Source organism: Rhinoderma darwinii, chromosome 2, assembly GCF_050947455.1.
Source record: "Rhinoderma darwinii isolate aRhiDar2 chromosome 2, aRhiDar2.hap1, whole genome shotgun sequence".
Taxonomy (NCBI): domain Eukaryota; kingdom Metazoa; phylum Chordata; class Amphibia; order Anura; family Rhinodermatidae; genus Rhinoderma; species Rhinoderma darwinii.
Window position 1 is genome coordinate 451,675,918 of NC_134688.1, and position 14,114 is coordinate 451,690,031.

The 14,114-nt window shown below is 39.5% G+C and overlaps 1 protein-coding gene across 1 annotated transcript in view; it reads left to right on the forward strand.

The window, feature by feature from the left end:
* JAM2 (junctional adhesion molecule 2) overlaps positions 1-14,114 on the forward strand; it is a 97,080-nt gene that overhangs the window by 70,165 nt on the left and 12,801 nt on the right. The window contains exons 6-7 of the mRNA XM_075854513.1: positions 2,011-2,113; positions 3,420-3,527. Coding sequence (XP_075710628.1) covers positions 2,011-2,113; positions 3,420-3,527 — 211 coding nt within the window. The remainder of the gene's footprint in view (positions 1-2,010; positions 2,114-3,419; positions 3,528-14,114) is intronic.

Sequence of the window (14,114 nt, forward strand, 5' to 3'; positions counted from 1 at the left end):
AAGGTTGCAGTTGCACAAGGGCCCAAGCGTCTGAAGGGCCCAATGGGCCCTCTGCCACATTGGAAACCAGTACTACAATGGTGGGGGGGGGGGGGGCTGGTATAGATTAGGGTCAAGGAGCTTCAAGTAACACCTCCTTAGAAAACTGTGAAGATACCCCAATCTAAAGGGCGCTTGCCTTGGTCACAGGTTCTCAATAACAGAGAATTGCTCCTCTAAATTCATAGCCTGTGAACAAAATGTCTGATCTCATAAAGTATTAAATAAAATACTCCATTTAATCGCCTTCTTCCTTTTGACTTGCCAAATAGCATTATAATTGTTATCATGGTCCACAAAATGGCCGGCACCATTGTGAATATGCGATGTGAATAACTTTTGTTGAATTGACCGTATTAGTATAGAGTTATTGCACTGGAGAGTTTATTTTTGACCTCCCACCCTCCGCTATACCAGGACCGTTGGGTGAGGCAAAACATGCATGGCAACTGGCAGGAACTGAATAAAAGACCAAACCTTAAGGGAACATATGAGCTACTATATATATATATATATATATATATATATCACATTGCTTGCAAGGTGCTGGAACTGTGATCCCCTTCTGATCCTATGTGGCCAAATGCCTCAGCTGAGGTCTACTGGACGGACGGACGGACGGACGTGTGTGTGTGTGTTCAACTTTTTTTTTAACGCTTAGTGGACGGGCTTGTATGGCTGCCATGTAATACTACATATCTCCTGCAGTGGCCGCTGCAGGGTAAATAAATGACTAGTCACATTTTCTCTTTGCTTAGAGATTCAGAAGTCGGACCAACAGCAATCCGCTAATAACCGGGCCAGCTTCATTCCTAAAATGGGGTGTCATGGTGAAACTACCCTTTTAATTCAAAGGGTTGAAGGAATGCGTGTGAACAAGGCTGACAGATGGCCATAAACACCATAAGATGGCCAGATACATTATTCGATTTTGCCGGTTTTACTTGAAATTGCTATCAGTCTGACTATAAGGGCCTCCAGACAGGAAAACTTTGATCTTGCTGGTTCAGAGACAATCAGCACCTGAGAATTCTGGCAGCCACTCATCTGCCCCTGATCTATTTAAATAACCAATAAGGATATGAAGCTGATAGCAGTTCTAAAGTCTATAGCCAGCTGGATACTATCAATTAGTAAAGAATAAACCATTTGCCGGTTCACAATTTAAAGGAACACCCCAGCTAAAACTGTGTTATGCCTAGTGAAGGGCAGACCATGACACATGAATTGATTACACTCAAAAAAGATAACCCCTGTGTCATGCTCCGCCCCTTCAAGCCCTGCACTTGGCATCACACAGTGTTACGTTAAAATTAAATAGGTTCAGTTGAGAGCTCAGACATCAGTTATCTTTCTCATTTTTATAAAGTTACATATGAGTGAATGGAGATTTAGAGGGGTTGTCAAGGATTCAAAATATGGACCTGATTTATTTATTCTTTTCAGAAACCGCGCCACCTTTGTCCATTGACTGTCTGGTATTGCAGCTCATCCCAACTGAAAACACATTTCTAATCCTGGACAACACATTTAAGAACACTTTACATTTTTTGGAAAATTTTTTGGTCTCTTAATTGACTACAATAAAAGAAACGAAAATATACAAAATTTTGCCTCAACATAACCACCATGACTGTGTGTAGGCTAGGCCTGAGACGCCATGAATGTCTTTGTATGCTATGTACTCTCTTACTGGCACATCGAGCACAGTAACCGGATTTAGGCTACACTGACATTTTTTGTAGCGCTACTGAATGAATTTTGAGCCACAGCTGCAGTCTAAATGAATACATTGAGTTGCATGCAATCTTGTGGACTGCAGCTGTCACTCAAGAGTTAAAATCCGCACCATGAAAAGTCTAGGTGTATCCCTGGCCTTACTCTACAGTCCTAGATTGACTTCTTACCGTTTTAATTAGTATCAGGGAGTATTGATCTGTGTAATGAATCACAATCTCTCTCTTCTACCAGCACTTCAATACAGTGACAAAGGAGGATACAGGAGAATATTACTGCGAGGCCAATAATCGGATCGGAAAACCACAGAGGTGTCCGGCAAAGAGAATGCAAGTGGGTAAGTAGCCTGTCTGTATTCATGGAAACGTCAGATGGTTTCTATGGAGATAATATAATTTGTGCTAACATTATATTGTGAGCTTTTTTTTTTTCCTTATTATTCTTGACACTTCTACCTTTTTACAAGTGAGTTTTATAGACTTTTCTATTACTTTCCCATAATCCAGAATATTCGATAATCCATCATTTTGCACCCGTTGATGTCAGATTAAAAGAATTTGACTCAAAAGAGATAGATATATATCGATGTTGCCTAATATTACATTACAGGGTCTGTTTTACTTTTGCAACCAATTTTGCATCTTCATGGTTACAGTCAGACTACATAAAATATCCGTGTGTAGTCTGACCCTGCGGTCAAGTTTCACTCTTTTCTCTCTGCCTCCTCCCACACTGTCTAAGGTCACATAGGTTTGCATAGGAGCTGTAGACAAAAAGCGGTAGACTTTTATTGAAGACTATTTGCAAAGTTTTGTATTTTAGATGTAACAAAAAAACTGTAATGTCGGGGTAAGGAAACAGACAAGTGAGCCCTAATCTACCCGCCACTCAGTCCCTGCCTACTTGCAACAACCCGCCCTAGGCGACGGGGTACAACTGGGCGACGGTCCCTACGCTCAATAAGTGGCCAACAGACAAGGGTACACAGAAGCAAAGGAAAAGGGGCAGTTGCCCACGGTAACACCGCAAGCAACAAGAGTGGTGAACGAGCCGAGTCAAACCAGGAGTGTACGAGGTACCAAACGCAGAGCAGGAGAGTAGTCAGTAAGCCAGGGTCAATATGAAGCAGGGTCAAATGGTTAAAGAAGCTGCAGCAGGGCCAGGAAACAAAACAAGAATCACAAGCAAGGAGGAACAGGAAAGGCAGGTATAAATAGACCGAGGGCGGGAGCTAGCTCCCTCTGGCCAGGCTGTGATAGGCTCTCCCACTCCTAAGCCTGCCATCCTGAGTGGTGGAAGATGGAGTCAGTCTCACATACATAGAAGCAGGTGCAGGCTGATTACCTTTGGGCGTGGATACAGACGCTGTGCCTGGCAGATCCTTAACAAAAACTTTCAAAAATATACATACACTTCATTTCTAGTGCTAATATTCAAGTCTTCTATTAATCACATTCAGAGATGCGGGGAATATTTAATTCAGTGCGGTATCCCTGCAAATCTGTCAGGAGACTGTGACCGCCGTAAAACAGCCTGAAGGCCATGGCAGATTTGTGGGGGAGATGTAAGGAGTTTGTATTTCACTGACCCCTGCATTTCTACATCAGGGGGCGCACATTTATTATTTGTTTCTTGTTATGCAGATGACTTGAATTTGGCTGGAATCATATCGGCGGTAGTAATCATCTCTCTTCTTCTTATCCTATGTGGCTGCGGGGTCTGCTACGCACAGAGAAGGGGATATTTCTCAGGTAAGTTACATGTAACATATTATTAGTAGAGACTCAGGAATCCCTGCTATCGTGAACGTTCCATAACTTCTTTAAATCTTGGTTTTGGTTATTTTTGGAAACTTGAATAGATGTCAACTCCTAGATGCCCTTCTTAAAGTATAACTATGGCAACAAGACAGAAAGTTTTCTGTAACCAACTCTTCTGTCCTCTTCCGAACTGCACATTTAAAAAATAAAACAATACTTACCTTTTTAATAGAAATCTAGTGGTGTAAGATAGATATTAGATAAATAGATAGATAGATATTAGATAAATAGATAGATATTAGATAGAGAGAGAGATAGATAGATAGAGATAGATAGATAGATAGATAGATAGATAGATAGATGATAGATAGATAGATAGATAGATAGATAGATAGATAGATATGAGATAGATAGATAGATAGATAGATAGATAGATAGATAGATAGATAGATAGATAGATAGATAGATAGATAGATATGAGATAGATAGATATTGGATGGATGATTATTAGATAGATAGACATTCATTAGATAGAACTTTTATAGTTGTTCATTGTTGCATGACCCCTCCCTATTCCCAGTTTGGTCATATTTATTTTTTGACATCTTCGATATGTTACATTGTAAAAGATAAGTGTGAAATTATTATGTGAAGGGAGTGGTAAAATATAAAGCGCCAGAGTTCTAATTAGTTGCAGCTCGTATTAACTTGGGAATGGGGTGCGGCCGGTTGTATTATTAGTATTGGAAAATAAAATGTATTGAGAAATGTTTCCTTGTGACTTACATTGTACTTAGTAATGAACCAGGGTCCTGTAGAGTGGGAAAAAAACATTATTAATGTGTCTTCACAGACCTGAAGAACTTCTGTTTGTCAGTACAGATATATATATTTTTAATTAATGCTAGTTTTTGTATAATCTTGACTTGATGGGGTCCGTTGTGGTTACATCGCAGTTCTGGTATTTTTTTTAACTACAAGAATAGTGCTGCAGATTACGCTATTCTTACCGCCAAACATAGTGGGGGGCCTGAAACCCTTTCAGCATAAACAGGGCCTTAAAGGGTTATTCACATCTAAGACATTTAGGGGACATCCACAAAATAAAGATAGATAGATATGAGATAGATAGATAAATAGATAGATAGATAGATAGATAGATAGATAGATAGATAGATAGATAGATAGATAGATAGACAGACAGACAGACAGACAGACAGACGGATGGATGGAGGTCCCCCCTTAAAGTAGAATCCTACAAAAATTATTTCTCATGACTTTGGGGGAATGGGGGGCTTGTAGATAAATTAATCAAAGCTGAGCTAATTAATGTGTATATATATATATGTGTGTATATATGAATCCTCGAAGGAACAGACTTCCCATTTCACTCTTCCAAACCAGGAAAAGGGTTCACTATTCTACAAAGAGCCAAGAGGAGTCCCAGCTTCGTGCAGCACGCGCTAGGGTCATAGGCGGGTTTGCACGTCTTGTGGTTCGGGGCACCAAACTGATTATTTTTCCCTGATGAAGGAAAAACTAGCTATACCTCCGTCTTCCTAGTTTAATAATAAAATACCAGAGGTCACAATATAAGGCCTCTGCAGGTGTCATTGGCTTTTATAAAGGCATTTTCACATTTTAAATGGGCCTGATGTGTTTCTACGCATGAGACTAAATGCTGAGCTGGAGGAGATCAAAGCCATGGCATTATCCTTGGAAGCACCACCACGCCACCCTTCATAACCCTCCCTCCCCCTTATAAGGCCCCCTAGATCTCCACTTCTCACATTGTAGGGCCGCTACATAAAGAGCTCCATCTGCTGCAGAGCGTCTGCTAATCACGAGCGCCGTCACTATGGAAACCAGGACACGCCTCCAGCTCCCTCACCAGTCCCAGCGCTGTGACTTGCCTGAAGAGAGAACCCAAGACCGCTCACACTGGGGAACACCGGCAACCCACATAGACAGACATGGAAGGGACGGGGGACACCGGACATGAGGTGTTCCCCAAGACAGTGATGGGAGGACTAGTCCCCCCACCTTACATGTATATACTTATACAATGTACCTGTGTCACATAGGTAGAGTATATACCTATTTATAATCCACACAGGTTTAGTATATACACATATATAATCCACAAAGGTACAGTATATATCCATATATAATCCACACAGGTACAGTATATATCCATATATAATCCACACAGGTACAGTATATATCCATATATAATCCACAAAGGTACAGTATATATCCATATATAATCCACACAGGTACAGTATATATACATAGATAATCCGCACAGGTACAGTATATACACATATATAATCCACACAGGTACAGTATATATACATATATAATCCACACAGGTACAGTATATATCCATATATAATACACACAGGTACAGTATATATCCATATATAATCCACACAGGTACAGTATATATCCATATATAATCCACACAGGTACAGTATATACACATATATAATCCACACAGGTACAGTATATACACATATATAATCCACACAGGTACAGTATATATCCATATATAATACACACAGGTACAGTATATATCCATATATAATCCACACAGGTACAGTATATATCCATATATAATCCACACAGGTACAGTATATACACATATATAATCCACACAGGTACAGTATATACACATATATAATCCACACAGGTACAGTATATACACATATATAATCCACAAAGGTACAGTATATATCCATATATAATCCACACAGGTACAGTATATATCCATATATAATCCACACAGGTACAGTATATATCCATATATAATCCACAAAGGTACAGTATATATCCATATATAATCCACACAGGTACAGTATATATACATAGATAATCCGCACAGGTACAGTATATACACATATATAATCCACACAGGTACAGTATATATACATATATAATCCACACAGGTACAGTATATATCCATATATAATACACACAGGTACAGTATATATCCATATATAATCCACACAGGTACAGTATATATCCATATATAATCCACACAGGTACAGTATATACACATATATAATCCACACAGGTACAGTATATACACATATATAATCCACACAGGTACAGTATATATCCATATATAATACACACAGGTACAGTATATATCCATATATAATCCACACAGGTACAGTATATATCCATATATAATCCACACAGGTACAGTATATACACATATATAATCCACACAGGTACAGTATATACACATATATAATCCACACAGGTACAGTATATATCCATATATAATCCACACCGGTACAGTATATATCCATATATAATCCACACAGGTACAGTATATATACATATATAATCCACACAGGTACAGTATATATCCATATATAATCCACACAGGTACAGTATATACACATATATATAATCCACACAGGTACAGTATATATCCATATATAATCCACACAGGTACAGTATATATCCATATAGAATCCACACAGGTACAGTATATATACTTATATAATCCACACAGGTACAGTATATATACATATATAATTCACACAGGTACAGTATATACACATATATAATCCACACAGGTACAGTATATACACATGTATAATCCACACAGGTACAGTATATACACATGTATAATCCACACAGGTACAGTATATACACATATATAATCCACACAGGTACAGTATATATCCATATATAATCCACACAGGTACAGTATATACACATATATAATCCAAACAGGTACAGTATATATCCATATATAATCCACACCGGTACAGTATATATCCATATATAATCCACACAGCTACAGTATATACACATATATAATCTGCACAGGTACAGTATATATACATATATATAATCCACACAGGTACAGTATATACACATGTATAATCCACACAGGTACAGTATATACACATATATAATCCACACAGGTACAGTATATACACATATATAATCCACACAGGTACAGTATATATCCATATATAATCCACACAGGTACAGTATATATCCATATATAATCCACACAGCTACAGTATATACACATATATAATCCACACAGGTACAGTATATATCCATATATAATCCACACAGGTACAGTATATGTCCATATTTAATCCACACAGGTACAGTATATATCCATATATAACCCGCACAGGTACAGTATATACACATATATAACCCACACAGGTACAGTATATATACATATATATAATCCACACAGGTACAGTATATATACAGTGAAGGAAATAAGTATTTGATCTCTTGCTGATTTTGTAAATTTGCCCACTGTCAAAGACATGAACAGTCTAGAATTAACCTAGCCTAAAAATTCTAGACTGTTCATGTCTTTGACAGTGGGCAAACGTACAAAATCAGCAAGGGATCAAATACTTATTTCCTTCACTGTACATATTTAATCCGCACAGGTACAGTATATACACATATATAACCCGCACAGGTACAGTATATACACATATATAACCCACACAGGTACAGTATATACACATATATAACCCACACAGGTACAGTATATATCCATATATAACCCGCACAGGTACAGTATATACACATATATAATCCGCACAGGTACAGTATATACACATATATAACCCACACAGGTACAGTATATATCCATCTTTAATCCGCACAGGTACAGTATATATCCATATTTAACCCACACAGGTACAGTATATATACATATATAATCCACACAGGTACAGTATATATACATATATAACCCACACAGGTACAGTATATATACATATATAATCCACACAGGTACAGTATATATATGCCTTCATAGAGGAGGTGAAACGTTGTGGTTCCATGTTGGATGAATAAATTCACTTTATTTGAGTGCTGCTTCACGTTCTCTTTTTTGGATATCTAACACATAAGGAGAGGTCACTCCTTTATTTTTGAAGCTTTGCACCAGCCTAGTCAGGCATTTGTTCACAGTGCTGCTCCAATCCTCTGCTTTTTTCTATATATATATACATATATAATCCACACAGGTACAGTATATATCCATATATACACACCGGTACATATTATACATGGGTATACACTACCTGTAATACAAATTTAACGAAAATAATGTACTCCTCGTCATAATAAAACTCTTTAAAAACATTAAGGAGTATTTTTATTCTGCGTGCGACTCCTGATTATATCTACGGTGAAGAACACCGGACACCGGACAATAGGAGAGACGGAGGTAACTGCACAATTCCATGCCGTAACGGTCTGTGAAAAACTGGTGGGCAACCCCCATGGCCACTGTCATTTTGGCAATAGTGATTGTCACCTCTGAATATTTGGGAGGAAGACCAGACAGGAAACAATATGATTTGCAATGAAAGAATCCCAGCTGTGTACGGAGCACGTCACTCACTCCTGACTAGGACACTCTATGGCCTTTTGCCATCCAAGGTTTGGAGCTGTGTCAGACGTCCCTTCAGCTCTCTCAGACTTAGTGTCCTTCTCCAAGAAGCGTTCTGCTGGATTCATATCTTATTTCTGTAAAATCCTCATTAATCATCATTTCAGAATGGCCTATAGCCAGAGGTGCAAGATGACTGGATGCCTGGCAATGGATTGGCAGCTGTTTTTCATAAATTAAAGGGGTTGTCTCATCAGTACGGGTCCCGCTCCCGGCACACCACAGAAAAAAAAAGATGATTTTCATGGGCGGCTGCGACCAGCCAAGCATTCCCCCTATAGTGTCTCCTGCAGGGCAAATATAGTATTACATGGCAGTCTGCCAGATGAATAGTCGTCCATGTAAAACGAGAACTGCTCAAGTCCGCCAAAACAGGAGCCGCTTGTATGGAGTGGCTCTCCATTCTGGACTATAGAGGGGGGACCCCCTATTATGATGATCATAATCCCTTATAGGGTGTATGGACAGGGGTTGTCTTCATGACACAATCCCTTTAACTGTATCGTAATAATACTAAACGAAAGTCAGGCTACTCTTGGGATAGTTCAGTATCTTACCATTATTAGGGTACCGGATACTATAATGTAAGGAGATGTATATGCTGATATATTCTCTCTCACTACAATATAAGTAATGTTCTGGGTGAGGGATAAAGAAATAACAATTGCTTCTGAGACCTTCTGCTTCTCCACTTTCCACATTTGAATGTAAAGCTTCTAATCTCCGTGATCCCAAGATTTCAGACCATATTTACACGAGGTGTATTTTTTTTAAATTGTTCCTAATACAATATACCGTAAGTGGATGATGATGCTTAATTCTTTCTGAGTTGCTATTTACAGTAAACAGTCGTCCCATTTAGAAAATAACATTAATCTCCAGTAAAATATGATTTCCTGCGATTTGTAATTTCAGACCGTTGTGGTGATGAAGTCGTGCAGTCATATGATCGAAAAATACAGATAAAAGTATAATTCATAGTTGAAAAAAAATGATTGTTTATTCATAATGAGCTAAACCACCTCCCTTATTAGATGTAAACTGCAGTTTTAAGCCTCATGCACATGGCAGAACCGCAGGCAAAGGAGCCTGAATGGCAGACACGTAGACATTAGGGCTACAGGCATTCTGTGTGCCGCTGTATGGTGCCTCCTACGGCACTGTATTAGTGTTAAGGATCTGCCAGGCACAGCTTCTGTATCCACGCCCATAGGTAATCAGCCTGCACCTGCTTCTATGTCTGTGAGACTGACTCCATCTTCCACCACTCAGGATGGCAGGCTTAGGAGTGGGAGAGCCTATCACAGCCTGGCCAGACTCAGCTAGCTCCCGCCCTCTGTCTATTTATACCTGCCTTTCCTGTTCCTCCTTGCTTGTGATTCTTGTTTTGTTTCCTGGCCCTGCTGCAGCTTCTTTAACCATTTGCTCTGCGTTTGGTACCTCGTACACTCCTGGTTTGACTCGGCTTGTTCACTACTCTCCTGCTCTGCGTTTGGTACCTCGTACACTCCTGGTTTGACTCGGCTCGTTCACCACTCTTGTTGCTCGCGGTGTTGCCGTGGGCAACTGCCCCTTTTCCCTTGCTTCTGTGTACCCTTGTCTGTTTGTCTGTCGGGCACTTATTGAGCGTAGGGACCGCCGCCCAGTTGTACCCCGTCGCCTAGGGCGGATCGTTGCAAGTAGGCAGGGACTGAGTGGCGGGTAGATTAGGGCTCACTTGTCTGTTTCCTTACCCCAACATTACAATTAGAGGTATTTTCCTTAAAGGTATGTAGACCTTTGAAATCTTTTTTTTTTATTTTTATTAAAAATGTGTATCAGTGTGTTTTTTGCAATCTTTCTAAATACTTTTTATTAAAAGTTATTTACTTTTTGAGATAAAGCTGCTTTGTATCCTGTATACAGAGCAGCTGTATCTTGCGCTGAGACCTGAATCAGTCTGGTCAGCGGCACTGACGGGTCCAGCATCCGCAGGTCCTGCGTGTCTCTGACACGCAGGATCGAGCTGTTACCGATCACATCTAAGTTCATAACTTAGATGTGATCGATAACCGGTGGATCCTGTGTGTCCACTGTCACTGAACCCATTAGTCCCACTGATCTGACTGATTCAGGTCTTAGCACAAGATACAGCTGCTTTGTATACAGGATACAAAGCAGCTGTGTCTCTAAGTAAAATAATATTTAATTAAAAGTATTTAGAAAATTGCACAAAACACACTGATAGAAAGATTTTAAATGTGTATATAGCCTTTAAGGTCCTTTCAGACGACCGAATACTGGCGACCTGAAAACGAGAGCTGATTGACGATACAGCACATAGATCGGCGCTTGTTTGCTCCATTCACAAGGAGCAAACGTCGGTTATGTATGTGTCGACGAACGATCGTTATTCCGATCCTTTGTCCCCATGAATTTGCCTCATGTTGGCAGCATATATCTATGTTTACACAGGGAGATCTGCTGCCGACTAGCAATCATTTATTGGTTAGCATTAAATATTTGGTCAGCCTCATCGGCTGATCTTTGCCCTGTTTACACAAGGCAATGATCGGGAATGAGCATTCGTACGAGCGCTCCTTCAACCGATCATTGGTCCGTGTAAAAGGCCCTTTAGTAGCAATGCTTGTGGAAGAGAATACCTTTTGTGATACAGCATTTGATGGGACATGCCATGTGGCATACAGAGGAACAGTATGGCCCATAGACTGAGCTGTAATTCGCCTATGTGCATGAGCTATTACACTAATCCCTGGCGATCAGTAGTTATTGCCAGAAAAAGCTACGTCTGGCCAGGCGTTTCAAATGAATGGCCATCCATGTAATGCATGGACTCGCCGGGTCCCCTAGTGGGGTAGCCGCTCTTAGGGCTCGTCCATGCGTAACAGAATTGCTGCGTTTTTTCCGGCCGGAATTTGGGCCGGATTAAACTTAGCAGCATAGTGGGTGAGATTTAACAAATCTCATCCACATGCTGCGTAAATTTTCCGAGCCGAAATGTACCTGCGGTGTGTATTTATCGGACCACAGCATGTCAATTCCTGCTACGGAAAGTGTCCAGAATTGCTGCGTTTTTCAGAGGAGATGCCACCATCTCCCAACATTGGGAAAAACGCAGCAATTTACTCACCATTTTCTTCCGCAAAAACCGCAGGAAATGGTGCGTTTTTGCCGCAGTGGAAAGCCTTTGACTTTCAATGGAATTGCCGCAGAAATTTTCTGTAGCAATTCCGTTGTGTGTGGACAAGCCCTTAGGGTATGTGCACACGGTAACAGGCTTTTACGTCTGAAAAGACAGACTGTTTTCAGGAGAAAACAGCTGCCTCGTTTCAGACGTAAATGCTCCTCCTCGTATTTTGCGAGGCTTCTCTTTCAGCCATAAATTTTGAGCTGTGCTTCATTGAGTTCAATGAAGAACGGCTCAAATTACGTCTGAAAGAAGTGTCCTGCATATAATGTATATAAGTGCCCCGCATATAATGTATATAAGTGTCCTGCATATAATGTATAGAAGTGTCCTGCATATAATGTATATAAGTGTCCCGCATATAATGTATAGAAGTGTCCTGCATATAATGTATAGAAGTGTCCCGCATATAATGTATATAAGTGTCCCGCATATAATGTATATAAGTGTCCTGCATATAATGTATATAAGTGTCCCGCATATAATGTATATAAGTGTCCCGCATATAATGTATACAAGTGTCCCGCATATAATGTATACAAGTGTCCTGCATATAATGTATATAAGTGTCCCGCATATAATGTATATAAGTGTCCTGCATATAATGTATAGAAGTGTCCCGCATATAATGTATATAAGTGTCCCGCATATAATGTATATAAGTGTCCCGCATATAATGTATATAAGTGTCCCGCATATAATGTATATAAGTGTCCCGCATATAATGTATATAAGTGTCCCGCATATAATGTATATAAGTGTCCCGCATATAATGTATAGAAGTGTCCCGCATATAATGTATATAGGTGTCCCGCATATAATGTATATAAGTGTCCCGCATATAATGTATATAAGTGTCCCGCATATAATGTATATAAGTGTCCCGCATATAATGTATATAAGTGTCCCGCATATAATGTATATAAGTGTCCCGCATATAATGTATATAAGTGTCCCGCATATAATGTATATAAGTGTCCCGCATATAATGTATATAAGTGTCCCGCATATAATGTATATAAGTGTCCCGCATATAATGTATATAAGTGTCCCGCATATAATGTATATAAGTGTCCTGCATATAATGTATATAAGTGCCCCGCATATAATGTATATAAGTGTCCCGCATATAATGTATAGAAGTGTCCCGCATATAATGTATATAAGTGTCCCGCATATAATGTATAGAAGTGTCCCGCATATAATGTATATAAGTGTCCCGCATATAATGTATATAAGTGTCCCGCATATAATGTATATAAGTGTCCTGCATATAATGTATATAAGTGTCCTGCATATAATGTATATAAGTGTCCCGCATATAATGTATATAAGTGCCCCGCATATAATGTATAGAAGTGTCCCGCATATAATGTATATAAGTGTCCCGCATATAATGTATAGAAGTGTCCCGCATATAATGTATATAAGTGTCCTGCATATAATGTATATAAGTGTCCCGCATATAATGTATAGAAGTGTCCCGCATATAATGTATATAAGTGTCCCGCATATAATGTATAGAAGTGTCCTGCATATAATGTATATAAGTGTCCTGCATATAATGTATAGAAGTGTCCTGCACTTCTTTTGACGAGGCTGTATTTTTAAGCGTCGTCGTTTGACAGCTGTCAAACGACGACGCATAAATGACAGGTCGTCGGCACAGTACGTCGGCAAACCCATTCAAATGAATGGGCAGATGTTTGCCGACGTATTGTAGCCGTATTTTCAGACGTAAAACGAAGCATAATACGCCTCATCTACGTCTGAAAATAGGTCGTGTGAACCCAGCCTTACAGAGAAGCTCTCTAGCTTGGGACTCCCCCTATGAGCCAGAATAGAGACACCCCCTTTATCACATCTATATGTCATAATAGATAACCCCATGCGACAACATGTTTTTAACGTAGGAATCATATTGCGTACCAGTGGT